At 36.3% G+C, this 15,239-nt stretch overlaps 1 protein-coding gene across 2 annotated transcripts in view; it reads right to left on the bottom strand.

Moving 5' to 3' along the window:
• LOC117987577 (uncharacterized) overlaps nt 1-12,139 on the bottom strand; it is an 80,339-nt gene extending 68,200 nt beyond the window's left edge. For both annotated transcript variants that reach the window (XM_034974603.2, XM_069502691.1), the window contains exons 1-2: nt 11,719-12,139; nt 2,614-2,832 (exon numbers count right to left, since the gene is read on the bottom strand). In XM_034974603.2, coding sequence (XP_034830494.1) covers nt 2,614-2,686 — 73 coding nt within the window. In that variant the 5' untranslated portion in view covers nt 2,687-2,832; nt 11,719-12,139. The remainder of the gene's footprint in view (nt 1-2,613; nt 2,833-11,718) is intronic.
• Between the last annotated feature and the right edge of the window lie 3,100 nt (nt 12,140-15,239).

Here is a 15,239-nt window from a genome sequence, read left to right as displayed (position 1 = left end):
GGGATGTGATTTTCATTCAGTTACCGACATTTGTGTACATAATCACACGTGGCATTTTACTTTAGAAGTTATTTCGCTTGCAATATTTTACTGGGTTATTGATAAATTACTAGCGTTAAATGATAAAAACATGTATATCAAAGTTATTATGGAAATCCCACAAAAATCCACTCCTAAGGGGGTGAAATATGGTATGAAAATCGAAGGTAACTACCTAAAAAAGGTGTATGAAGTTCGGCCGTAGTGCTATTCTGTTCCGTACCGTAAGGTGAGACTGAGTGAGTAGGTAACTGAGAACTTTTGCAGCGGGTAAATTTCTAATCTCATGAGAAGAAATTTTTCGCAGACGAAGTCGCAGCAACTGCTAGTAGTCTATAACGAAGAGAGCGTTGTTAACGATAAGCTTAAATAAGATTCTCAAGCTGCCTGTATGTGGGCGCTCTTATACCAGTATTATTATACCCTAGAGAGGCAAATACAGCGAGTGACGTAATTGGAGCATGTTCCCATACATCTCTGACGATCGATGACATGACAATGGGATGTGATTTTCATTCAGTTACCGACATTTTGTGTACGTAATCACACGTGGCATTTTACTTTGGAAATTATTTCGCTCGCAATATTATACTGGGTTTTGGTAAATTAATGGAATCTTTTCTACCTGACATGACTCTTCGAATGCGGGAAATAAAATGGTTTAGTATTGAACATTGAAGGCGGTGATGGTCTAGTGGTTAAGATGTTCGGCTTCCTGTTTGGGAGGTTGAGGGTTCGATCCCGGGGCGAGCATGCAACTCTAACTTTTTAGACATGAGTGCGTTTTTAAGTAAATAAATATCATTTGGAAAACATTTTGAGGAAACCTGCATGCCTGAGAGTTCTCCATAATGTTTTCAAAGGTGTGTGAAGTCTGTCAATCAGTGAAGCACACTATGGCCCAAACCCTTCTCATCCTCAGAGGAGACCCATGCTCAGTTGTGGGCATATCTCCATTCCCAGCCAAATCCGTCCAGTAGTTTTTGCGTATAAGAGTAACAAACACACACACACATACGAACTTTCGCCTTCATAACATTAGTGTGATTATTAAGTTTACTTATTTAAGAAGAAATATTTAAAAATTGGCCAAGTGCGAGTTGGACTCGTACACGAATGGTTCCGTACCATCGTACCAGAAATAACAACTTTTATTCTTTGCAAAAGTTTCATGTTGGCCATTTTGAAATTTTATTTTTTGGTTGTTATAGCAGCAATAGCACATTCTATGAAAATTTCATCTCTTTACCTATTTTGGTTCACGAGATACAGTCCGCTGACAAACCGGCTATAAGGGTGGATGGACGGACAGCGGAGGCTTAGTAATAGGGTAAATAGCACCCTTTGGGTACGGAACCCTAAAAACGTTTAGTAATTTATAATTCATTTATTCATTGCTTGTAACTTGCAAGTGAATTACTACTTAAATTACTACTTACTGAAGTGAACTAGGCACTTAAATTTACCACGTATTTTTTTTAGCTAAACACTTTAAGCGAATATACCTATAGAATACAGATCCATTTATCCAGAGGAGGTAAATAATCGAAGTGACGTAATTTCGACATGCTCCCATACATTGCCCAACGATCGATGACACGACAATGGAACGTGATTGTTACCGTTACCAGGATTTATGATCGTTACTCAGTAATCACAGGTGTGATTTCATTTTGAATGAACATTCGCTTTCGCAGTGACTTTATAGCATACATTTTGGGAAGGACTCGCCCCATGGACTCGTTATATTTCCTCTGTGTCAACTTTCATTTCAAAAGTACGATTTTAGTCCTTAATCCATATCCATATAACCATACCTTTGTCATGACAATTGACACTTATGGAACGTGATTGTTACCGTTACCAGGATTTATGATCGTTACTCAGTAATCACAGGTGTGATTTCATTTTGAGTGAACATTTGCAGTCACTTTATAGGTCGTGTAGCTTATTTCGTAAAATATGGTACCTATCTATTACTTTAAAGTGTGTATTGATGGAATGACAAGTTAAAAGTTAAAAAACCGGCCAAGTGCGAGTCAGGCTCGCGCAATGAGGGTTCCGTACTAGAGTCGTATTTTTTCGACATTTTGCACGATAATTCAAAAACTATGATGCATAAAAATAAATAAAAATCTGTTTTAGAGTGTACAGGTGAAGACCTTTCATATAATACCCCACTTGATATAGTTATCTCACTTCGAAAGTTGAAAATACTAATTATTAGTTCATGACACAATTTAATTATTTTTTATGTGTAACCCTAAATTCACGGTTTTCAGATTTTTCCCCAAATGTCAGCTATAAGATGTACCTACCTGCCAAATTTCATGATTCTAGGTCAACGGGAAGTACCTTGTTTTCTTGACAGACAGACATACAGATTCGTATGAAATGTAGCCTATGTCACCTGTACTATAACAACGAAGCAGTTGATACGGCATTCATCAAAATCGGCCCAGTAGTTTAGCCGCTACAGCGGAACATACATACATATGTAGATTGCCAAAACCATAACCTTTTGGCTTTGCCGTACTAGGGTAAAAAAAAGAAAATTATTATTTATATTCTCACCTAAGTTATCAGCTCGATGTGAAGGGATGATAGATATCCATAACACTATTAGAAACCCAGTCGTCCGGGCCATCGTGTCCACGGCACTTTTCAAACTTATATTTTTAAAACATGTTCACATTTTACTATTTTTGCGTGTCATACTTTTAAAGTCATTGTTTTTTTGTTAAATGCATTAAATTCTGATATTTTCTTTAGCACAGGAACTGAACGTGTGATCTGGAAAGAAAGAAAAAAATATATAGTTAACAATTTTTTTTTATCTTTTGTTATGAGACGTCAGTACCTCTACCTAGTATTCTATAATTTCAATGATAACCTTGTAATGTGGAATATTTTAATAGCCGTTTGGTAATTCCAGATATACGAGCTAATAAACGGGAGTTCAAAGTTCAACTGCTATCGTTTGAGCAAATTTCCATAGTAGTAAAATATTATGATCATTTATATTTATCTAATAAGCTGTGATAGCCTAGTGGTTGGGACGTCTGCCTTCTAATCGGAGATCTAATAGTAGATATTAAAGTGCTCATTGTTGTGAAAACACGACATTTTCAATTTTAGACGTCCATTTACTTTACTATTAACATCACTACCTCACTACCTCACTACCCAACCCATATTATAAATGCGAAAGTGAGTTTGTTTGTTGGGTTCTCCTTCAATCACGCCGCAACGGAGCAACGGTTCGACGTGTTATTTTTCATGGAAATAGTTGAAGACCTGGAGAGTGACATTTTTTCATCCCACAAAGGCTACCTACTTTTTATTCTCACAAAGTAAAACGAAGTTAACTTGTTTCGCTTTGTTTTCCCATTAATTGTTCTACTTGTAGTTTTCGTAACTACTAGCAATACAACTGAAAACCAATTTGGACAAAAACTTCCTTCGAAAGCTTTTCGGGAAAGTAAGCTCTACAACAAAGTAATCTACGGTTTCTTTGTTAAGTTTCAAATGATGAACCCTAAACTGAACACTCAGGGTGAAATTTATAAGAGCGTACTCTGGCTTAGCTTAGACTTAAGACAGAGTTAAAAAGAGACAGAGCTATATCTCTTACATTAATCTGACTCGTTTTAAATCAATCTTAAGTCTGAGCAAAGTTAAAGTGCGCTCTATAGATCACAGCCCAAGATATAATCTAAAATCTTTTAAGCTCTATGTACAGATACAGAACGTCAACATTCCATCTATGGGTACGAAACGCTTTGCGTCATCATTTCTTATACGCATGGCTAGGATCTGGAATACTCTTCAGAGATCAGTGTTTCCTGCCAATTATAATCCGGGTATCTGTAAAAGGAGAGGCACCTTCTATAACCTGTAACCACAAATTCATGGTTTTCGGATTCACTTGTTCTATAAGACCTACCTACCTACCAAATTTCATGACTCTAGGTCAACGGGAAGTACCCTATAGGTTTTTTTGACAGACACGACGAACAGACGGACAGACAGACAGACAGACAAGGAAGTGATCCTTTAAGGGTTCCGTTTTTCCTTTTGAGGTACGGAACCCTAAAAAATAAAACCCGAGGGAAATAATGTTAAAATGCCAGAAGCACTAAAATAAAAAGAAAGGTAACAGTTTTCTGTTGAGCTTCGCCTCTAATCTGCTAGCCTTTGAAAGGAATAATGTTTTCTCGGGAATCTATATAGGATGAAAAATTGAAAGTCTTTGCCACTTTTGGTTCGCTCGAGATATTGAAAATACGTTCTGAAATTGTAGAAAAAGTGTGAATAATTGTGTGAAGTCGTGATGGTTGAAACGTTTTTGATTCTTTACGAAAGGGTTACTGTTTCGAATCGTGGTCAGATCAATCAAACTGCCAAACACAAGTTTAAGAAATTTATTACACGTATGCTCCTGAAAAAGGAACATAGCTACTTACTATAAGTACAATCGAAAATTATGTAAGTAAATAAAAAAAGCGTGGATTTGACTCGCACCTCTATCCAGCAATGAAAAAAAATCGATGCGGGCAATGTTGGCTAAAAGTCCGGATTGCTTTGCCCGCCATCAAAATCGAACTTTTGGTTTAAATGTTAATTTATCAAAAAAATATTACATAGCTAATTTGCTTATAAATTGCTTTTTGGGCAAAGTATCATTGAATGGCAAAGTTGGCTAGTTTGACGGTAACTATACCATTAAGGACGTCTTATATAGGATGAAGAGCGCCATTTTGCCAGCAAACTAGCCCACCAGTTTGGTGAGAAATATTTTGTAAATAAAACGCATTTTGTATCAAAAAATAAATTAAAAAAAAAGATTTACCTAGTTCTTATAAACTAGAGCAAGAAAGTCTCGAAGTCCTCACAAACATTAATACCATTCGCCTCTTAGTAAATACACTTTCCAGCTACAACAAAGTGCCCCAGGATTAGTTCCATTAACGGACGAATCTATAAGCGAATGCCAATACAAATAGCGGGAATCTTGAAACGATTTCCCTTATCCACACTCTCTTGACTATCTCTCTATATTTATTTGACCTTCGCTAAAAATAAATGGAGGAATCTGGATATTTTGCGCACGATACTTTAAAAGGCCATGACGTCAAGGACTCCCACAAATCACAATAAAATTAGGTCTTACATTTTTGGTGATGGGCTGATAGCCTAATGATTAGGACTTTGGCCTCTTATTCGAGGGATACTACGAGATCCAATCCCGGGCATAGACCTCAAATTTTCGAAGCTATACAGGTTTTAAGCAATTAATGCTTCATATGATTAAGAAAAACAACGTAAGGAAACCTGCATGCTGTGTGTGAAGTTTGACTAGGCAGCGTTATTTTATCCTCATTCTGAGAGGAGACCCGTTCTCAGTAGTGGACCAGCAATGATGACGATGGATGAAAGTTGTACTGCATATTATGGATAAGCCGTGGATCTTAGGAGTTAGGACACTAATTTCAAGATTTTTTTTTAATTTTAAATTAAAATTTATTAGTGACAAATTTTTCTGCATGTATATACTATAAATATAGTTTTCTTTTGTATTTAAGTTATGATATCAAACCTATTCTGAATAAATAACATTAAGATTGTTCCCTATTTACAAAATTTCAAGATAATTGCGAACATGCAAAATTATAAAAACAACACATTTCTGTTAGTAAAACAGTTGAACGCAACACCAATCAAAAACAGGTTTTCTTTTCTGATGTTTCTCTCATTAGAAATAACTAAGAAAGATGTGATTCGACGTAAAAATATCATTCAACTAGAATTAAATGCTGCGATTCAGAAAAATAAAACGGCTGCGCCCGCTCCCGTGATTGCCTTCATTTATTCTTAGCGCTTTTGAAAAAGAAACATGTCTTCATCCTGAGGGAAGAACGAAATTAACGTCTGTTCCCTTAAGGAACAACATTTTTCCCCCAAATTAAAAGTATTTCGGCTTGTACAGTTGCTTTACGGTTGTTAAATTTTATCATTAAGATTTCTTTTTTTTTGTACAACCCTTTTTGTATTCAACAAGGACGCGATTAATTTAATCTAAAGGAGGATCTCTTCAGTTAAATAAAAAATATAGCTCATAAAAAGAAGTTCAATTAGTTATTTCATATCATTTTACGAATATATAATGCTATACTGTACAGAGTACCTACTGATAGAGTATGGAATGCCCTTCCGGTTTCCGTTTTCCCCGCTACCTGCATGGAACTGGAAACCTGCATGCCTGAGTTCTCCATAATGTTCTCAAAGGTATGTGAAGTCTGCCGATCCGCATTTGGCCAGTGTGGTTGACTACGACATACGCTCTTCTCATTCTGCGAGGGAGACCCGGGCTCAGGTGTGGGCAGGTAATGAGTTGAGATTGTAATAATGTTATCAACTAAAAAGCGTTGAAATCGCAGCTATGTACTATTTACAGAATAATTTTCCAGATAAGACGTAGGTCAGCCCGAATTTCTGCAATAAAAAAAGTAGTAAACCACGGATAAGGCTACACAGGAATAATTAAGGCGGTGGACCCAAAAAATAAAAGGGTAATTTGGCTGCACGCTAGTTTCTCTAATTACGTATTCAATTAGAAAATCGCCGTGTTGTGCGTCCTGACTTTCAATGAGTGCGCCTAAAAGAAGTTTGAATGAAAATATATACGGAAAAACTGGTCTCAGAAAAGTCCTGAGTCACGGATATCGATCTATCTTGTGAGTTTCTTTGGACATGTTTAGGAGTATGAAGATAAATGCTGTGTTTATCACACATTGACAAAAATATTGCATAATAATTTTAATGAGGAGTTTCAGAACAAAATCCTATTGACTGCGCCACTAATATTTGAGTAAAACAATATTATGTAAGTGTAGGTACGTGTTACACTTATTTCTCGTTTATCCATTCATAAGTACCTATGCGCTGACTAGTCTGTATTTTTTGTACTAAATCAAAATCTGACAACAATCTTACACTTAAAATACATTTTTAATTTACACTTAAAATATATTATTTGTTTTGAAATTTGTGATTATTGGAACATCTCTATTTTAGAGCTCAGTAAAACATACCTATTATATTTTAGAACAACGAATAAACAATGCAGACTACAAAATAGTTTTCAAATTGCATCGCCTTATTCACCATGACGATAGCTTTACATACAATGAAACAGGGTTTTTAAGTTCATCTAAGCTAAAAAACCATTAAGCTTACAAAACGTTTTCTGCTAGTACAGCAAATAAAATTTTAATACATAATAATGGTGGTATTAGGTATAATCGTTAAACCTTTTAGACTGGCTGTTTATGCTCGTAAAACAGCGTTAGTAAAATTCATGTTGTAAAATTGAAAGCCTTGAGTTTTTTCAGCGAAAATTTTCGTATTTTGTTTTGAACGAAAATGAACCCCCAGGGACCGACTTTTAATACGCGATGGTATGGCTTAAATCCTTTGAAAATATTGCTACGACGTATTATAGGATTAATTAAAAAAGTTATCAGCTTACAGATTTCACAGGAATATGCTACGTTACTCGTCAGGCACGAGTACCTAAGTATCATAGTTAACTCAGAAGTTAAATCGAATAGCTAATGACGATCGTCACATTACTGACATAATTCATGATTCTACTAATATTATAAATCGAAAATGTGTGTGTTTGTTAGTTTGTTATTTCATAATGCCGTAACAGAACAGGTTTAGTTAAAGACGTAGAGACCTAGAAAATAGCGAATCCTACTTTTATCCCTTAAAAACAGTTGCCATAGGATTTTTCAAAAACCATCTACTAAGTCATGAACATCGTATAATTTCACATAATTATTATTATGAATTTTGACTTTTAAATCCCAAAAATCATCAACACCAGCGTGGCAGATGGAGACTACGACCTTGGCGGGTTAAATTGGACACATTTTTGTTAATTAGTCTGATGAGACATAGAAAAGGGAGTTATAAAAAAAAGAGGAAAGTATATTTGCCCAATCATTGAACTTGATAAGCTAGATTTTAATATATTATGTTCCTAATAAAATACATATTCCTTTTACCTGTAAGCTTAGATAATCATAGAATAATTAATCTAAGAATAAGTATAGGTAACTATGATAAATTTATTATTACAAATGATTGATAAATTTATTATTACTGATGATGATTACAAAACCTAACAATCAAATCAACATTATTCTTTTTCTACAGTATATTAGTGGGTAAATCGTTAATTTTCATGATTTTCACAACCCCCAGCCTACCATTGAGCTGGGCTTTCCTCTCAGAATGAGAAGGGGTTACACCATGCTGACCAAGTGCGGATTGGCAGATACAAGTTAGCCCTTGACTGCAATCTCACCTGGTGGTAAGTGACGATGCTGTCTAAGATGAAAGCGGGCTAACCTGGAAGGGGTATGGCAGTTTTTAATAAACCCATGCCCCTTTGGTTTCTACACGGCATCGTACCGGAACGCTGAATCGCTTGGCGGCACGGCTTTGCCGGTAGGGTGGTAACTAGCCACGGCCGAAGCCTCCCACCAGACCAGACTAGAAATTTAGAAATTATAAAATTCCAAATCCCCGCCAGAAATCGAACCCAGGACCTCCCGCTAATAAGACCACAGCGCTTACCACTGCGCCAGGAAGGTCGTCAAATCTAAAACACTCAGGCATGAAGGTCTCCTCACGATATTTTCCTTCACCGTTAAAGTAAGTGATATTTATTTATTTAAAACACACATTTCTCCTGAAGTTAGAGGTACGTATACGTACCCGAATAGAAGGTCAAAGTCTTACTTTTCATATTCATTAACTAAAGAAAATGAATATTGAATTTGAATATAAACTACGTAATTTCAGCGTTTCCCTCCTACGACGTGATTGAAATATAAATACGAAAATTGTGTAATAATTAATCACAGCTCTGTCATGTAGATAGATACCGTTTTCCCTTACAAGAACTAGAATTTTGATGAGAAAATCGCGTGTTCTAAACTGAAATTTAAATTACCTAATACACCTTCAAGTAAATGCAGATTACTTGTATCCTTAGAAATTATTGTAGAACATTACACTTGTGTTGACAGATTTTACCGCATTTTTAGGGTTCCGTAGTAAACAAGGAACTCTTACGTTATGTAGTAGATTAATAATTTTATTATCGTTGTAAATAATTTATTTTTATTAACCACGCCAACAAAGTGGTGAAATAAAAGTTTGATAAATCTATCAACGCCACAGCTCAAACTACTGGACGGATCGGGCTGAAATTTGGCATGCAGATAGCTATTATGGCGTAGGCATCTGCTAAGAAAGGATTTTTTAAAATTCAATTGCTAAGGGGGTGAAATAGGGGTTTGAAATTTGTGTAGTCCACGCGGACGAAGTGAAGTCTAGTAGAAGACTACTAAGCGAGCATAAGCTAGTTAAGTATATGTAACTACTAAGGCAATTCTAACAAAATAGTGTATCGTAAAAAGTAAAAATATATCTCTTGGCATCTTTATTCTAACAACAAAAATATAGATAATGGAAAACCATAACGATTTCGCTGATAGCAAAAATCAGTACAAATCGTTTGTATTCGGGCCTTTGGCAAACAGCAGACCTGCCAAATATATTCCACTATAGCATAAACAAATCAATCACAGCATAGTTCCCAACTTACATAATACACCACAATAATGCATAAATGAATATACATTCAAGACGGAGCTAAGGACGAATAGGAATAGGATGATTAATCATGCCCACTGAGAAGACGCTCAAACTATGTTAATACCCAATATTACCATATTACCAATACCAAATGTAGTTACGACTTATAACTATATGCAATGCAGGATTTGGGTCGTCTTACGGAAAGCCCAAAGATATCCGCTTGGATCAAACTGCTTAAAACTTTATAAATTAACATAATATTTGCCTCTTGTTTAGGATTTTTGGGATATTTTAACGGATGCCAGAGCTTTTTATAGTCCTTCAATATACGCGTCAAATTATGTTGTGATATACTATAACTCTGTTTTAAAAAAAAATTTGTTAACATTGAAGATGAGGGACGAATAGGAATGATTAATCATGCCCACTGGGAAGACGCTCGGACTATGTAAATACCCAATATTACCATATTACTAAGTATATGCAATGCAGGATTTGGGTCGTCTTACGGAAAACCCAAAAGATATCCTTTCCCTGGATCAAACTGCTTAAAACTTTATAAATTAACATAATGCTTGCCTCTTATTTAAGATTTTGGGGATTTTGGAATATTTTTAAAGGTTGGTGCTTTTTATAGTTACGAGTATGTTGTATAATCATAATCATTTACAAATCTGTTTGAAAAAAATTAGTATTCATCATTCATCTTCAACATTGAAGATGAATGATGAATTATTGGAATAGGATGATTAATCATGCCCACTGAGAAGACGCTCGAACTATGTAAAACCTAATATGTATTACCAAATTACCAATACCAAAAGTAGTTAAAAGTTAAGTATAACCTGGTATAACTAAGAACATAATATATGCAATGCAGGATTTGGGTCGTCGTACAGAAACTCTTATAATTAGTATGAAGGATTTCCTTCGTTTGGGTCCAACTGCCGATTATACTCATAATATTAGAGAGAGTCGGCGCGTGCCAGACCTTCGTTATTTTATAAAAGCTGAAAGTTTCTCTGCGTATTGTTCCCAAAACAGGGAGGAAGCATCAGCGACTATGAAGTTCGGATCATGGTGGCTTTGGGAGATAACAGGTAATAAAGGTGTAAAAAATCTTACGTCAAAGTATAAAGTCTTTTATAGCTATATTTTCTTCGGAATAGTATTAGAAATGACGTCATGCATTGCCAGACACTTAGTATTGTGGCAACCCCCTGTCACTGACCCTTAAATTTTAGGTCTGGCACGCTCTGGCTGTTAGGCCATTAGCGGCTAGCCTCTTATTTGAGTTAGTACTTAAAATTCTGGCTCTATTGAAATGTTTAAACAGTTTAAGATAATACCTACGTACAAAGGGTAGGAGTTGACCCTATGACCTTTCGGATACTACCCACCCCTCAACCGTTGATCTCGTTGGTTTGAGATATTGATGCGCCCGTCTACCGTATTCATGCGAAACAAAAACAAGTCCTACTCAAAAAAAATTAATAAACATTTACTGCTCTAAAAAAAGTAAAAAATAATTTCACATTTGAAAATGGCGCCATACAACAGCTGCCATATTGATTTTTTTTTATTGCCAGTGTCAATCGGGATAACGACACCCCATATCTACACACAAATCTGTTCAGGCATTTAGAAGTTACGGTGGAATAAAGAAACTCACATACATATTACATACTTACGTGGACTCTGAAAACAGTAGGTATCCAGGTAGGTACATTCTGTTTTTTTGGGCAGTCATGTAATACCATGTGATACCAAGGACAAATTATTTTAGAATAATAATATGGCTGAAGCCTTCCACCAAAAACAAGACATCTGAGCCAATTTATTTAACTTTACAAGCTAAATTAATCCCACCACGAATCGTAACAGAGACCTTTGCGTGCTAGTATAAATTAGGTACCGTTTAAAAAAATATATACCGTAATATATTAACTTTGTATTAGCTATTCAAAATAGAATTCAATTGTTGCTTTCATCAATACTTACTTCAAGAATTCAAATCCCACATTCCAATATAACCACTAATACAAAAATGCAACTAAACCAAATCCTTATTCACTATAAACCGAATCGAGAATGATAACTTATCGAAAATTTTAATGAAACCACCATATCCAAACATTTCACTTTCGATGTTACTTCTGATTTAACATTTACACTTCTGAATTTTAATAGCACATTAATTCACCACAAAAGTTTTTTTTTCCGATCAATCAATTTCCATTTTCGAATTTTAAATTAACAGAGAGCGTGTCCTTGATTTATTCATTTCACTAGCTCATTTGGAAAGTTTTTGTTATGGATATGTACATAAAAATCTGTTTCCACTTTCGAATTTCAATGGCACATGCAGTACGAAAGTTTTTTTCGAACCATCGACGAACCTGCAGGAACTCTGTTCGCCACGGCTGCGCGGACACGACTGGCGGTACTGAATTCTCGTATGCCGGGATGAAATTTCAGAGAGAGCTTTCGGTGATCCCGCTTGCCTGAAATACGCATCGCTCTTCGCAGCTTATACAGGGTGCTACTCATATAGCATGATTAGGCCAGAGACTTGAGTGTCACTGTTCAAGTTAACGTTAACTATGCGTGAGTCAATCATCATCATCATCATCAACCGATAGACGTCCACTGCTGGACATAGGTTTCTTGTAGGGACTTCCACGCGCCAGTCTTGCGCCGCCTGAATCCAGCGGCTCCGTGAGTTACACTAGGTGACTAGAGTCTCTGTTTAGGTGAGCAAAGAATTAATAATTCACAGTGAAGATTTGTATAGTTAATTATTCAAATGAAAGTATCCCAGTCACTAAGCTCTATTAATATACAGCACGCGGCAGAAAATATTGTACAGTCAAAGACCAAAACTCGTTTAGCACCTTAATGATCGAATTCGCTTGCACTGCACGGCACGGCTGTGCGCACATCTGAGTGTTTATGTGGCGTATTTATAAAAAAAGGTCATAAGAGCGACTGGTTTGTTGATGCGATAGTTTTGCGGAATTGCTACTCGAGTTCTGAGGCCGACCGTATATCGAACTTTAGAAGGAGATAGCGGTCTCGTAGAGCGTTCTCTCTGTCGTTGAGACCGACAAAACGTGACATAGGTGAGACAGAGATAACACTCTACAAAGCCGAAATCTCATTCTAAAGACGATGTACAATATTCGAATGTAGGTGCCAATTAAAAACCAGCTTGGCTCTATATCTTAGGGCAAATGTATCAATCGACGAGTAACGGATAAATTACACGTTTTGATAGAGTTTTTAGTACAAGAACAATCAAAACAGCAAATTTACTCATAATTATTGCTCAACGGTGTACGCGACATACAATGAACCAAAAGCAATTCTTTGCAATTGTGCATTGTAAGGTCTACATCTCCTGAGGATGCTCCGGTGTCGGGGCGAAACGTGTGTCGAGTGTGTTTGGGATTTGTGTGGTGCTGTGTGGTGGTGGTGCGTATTGCTTGCCTGGTGGCTGCTTCTTCCTGCATGTTTAGCAGTCGGAGGGCGGGCGGTGCATTTCGCATGCTGCATGTTGCACCATACAGATTCGAGCTGTTTCAGCGGATTATAGCAAATTAAGGTTTTGGTTCATTGCATATCATGGACTTCTGCAAAGTAACGCCTGCTTCTATACAACGGGTGTACGCGACTTATTCGATCGCGTAGTAAGTTTTAGTGCATTTTAAGTAAAAAAAACAATATCATCATTTTTTATTAAAGTGCAGTATTAAGAGTTTGAGCTCAACAGAGCCTAGACGGCTTAAAGGTCAAAGGTAAGGGTAGAATGCAAGTCAAAAGGTTGAAACGTTAAAGGTCAAATGCCAAGAGGGAATACACAAAATTGACTTAGGTATGTAAGAAACCGAAACTAGAAACCGTCATAAACTGGTGACGCCGCTTTGTTGTCTACGTAAGGTCATACAAAAATCATTAAATTGTTGGGTTGAGTATGAGCTTTGCTGTTCAGATTTTCTCCCTCATGTCCAGGGCCCTCTTTCCCACTGGGCACTCTGGGCAAGTGCCCACGGCCCACGATCGATAGGGACCCACTAGTCCCTGCCAAATCACCAAACTATAACCGACCGACCGATATTTTATTACCGAAAATCTAGAACGTGACTTATCTACTTTCTTTGCCTATTCTAAGGAAATAGTAACTACTCTGTCAAGATCATAGGGGCCCCATTATTCTAATGTGCCCAGGGTCTCCAATAGGATAAAGACAGCTCTGCTCATGTCTGCTATGAGACCTACCTTTCTGCCAAATTTCATGATTCTAGGTCAACGGGAAGTACCCTATAGGTTTCCTGACAGACAGACAGACAACAAAGTGATCTTATAAGGGTTCCGTTTTTCCTTTTGAGGTACGAAACCCTAATAAACTAAAAAAATCAGAATTTTAAGGGTTTTTTAAATCCCTATGTGATTATACCCTTAATACCCTAACTAAATCTGGATTAATCTTAAATTAGCGATAATGTAGTGGTGTGCAGATTATGCAAGGTAAGCTTAAGCTAGTAGGTACTTGCCTATCAATAAAATATGGCATATCGTATTTTTCATTTCCATATTAGCATTATTGGATTAAGTACCTACCAATTAATTAACGTATTGACGAGGATCAAATAAACGGACATGCACAGTAATCCGTGTATACATGCGCCGCGCCGGCCGCCCATTTCGTCGGTTTTTTTTATGTATGTTCCCCGATTACTCGAAGACGCCTGGACCGATTTTGAAAATTCTTTTTTGTTTGAAAGGGTATACTTCAAACTTGGTCCCATTTAAATTTGGTGAAGATCTGATGAACATCTTCGAAGATAGATAATGGAACTCCTCAACGGATAAGAGTAAATTGCTCGCGATCAGTTTAATAGCTTAGTAAACAGTAGATTTTAATACCATGGGGCCACTAAAAATTGTGAAATAATTTTTTTTACAAAAAAAAAAACCGACTTCGATACACAAACACTAAAAATTTAAAAATAATTTAATTTATTACCGAATATAAATTATTATGTATACAAGAGTTAATATAGTTCCATAATAATATTTTTTGGGGTCGGTGCCAATGAGGTGCCATTGTGGAGTCTCATAAAAATATGAAGTCTAGACGATTCGCGCAGCTAAAGCTAATTGGCACCGGCACCAGAAAGTATTATTATGGAACTATTAACTCTTGTATACATAATATATTCGGTAATAAATTAAATTATTTTTCAGTTTTTTGTGTTTGTGTATCGAAGTCGGTTTTTATTTTTTTTGTAAATAATTTTTAGAGAATAATTATTGTCTGTCGGTGAGACCACGGAGGAGGAAACCGACAATACGTTATAATATACTTATATAGGTATGAGTGACAGCGACAACGCTCTACAACATTCTAAAGGCCGATGTTCATTACTTTCTGTCGCGAACTGTAACACGTAACGTGTTGCATTACAGTTACTGCTCGCATATGAATACCTGGCTTTAAACAACACCGGAAACTTAAATAC

This window comes from Maniola hyperantus, chromosome 13 (genome assembly GCF_902806685.2).
Source record: "Maniola hyperantus chromosome 13, iAphHyp1.2, whole genome shotgun sequence".
Classification (NCBI taxonomy): Eukaryota; Metazoa; Arthropoda; class Insecta; order Lepidoptera; family Nymphalidae; genus Maniola; species Maniola hyperantus.
The sequence above is the reverse complement of the archived record's forward strand: the minus strand, read 5'-3'. Positions and strand labels throughout refer to the sequence as shown.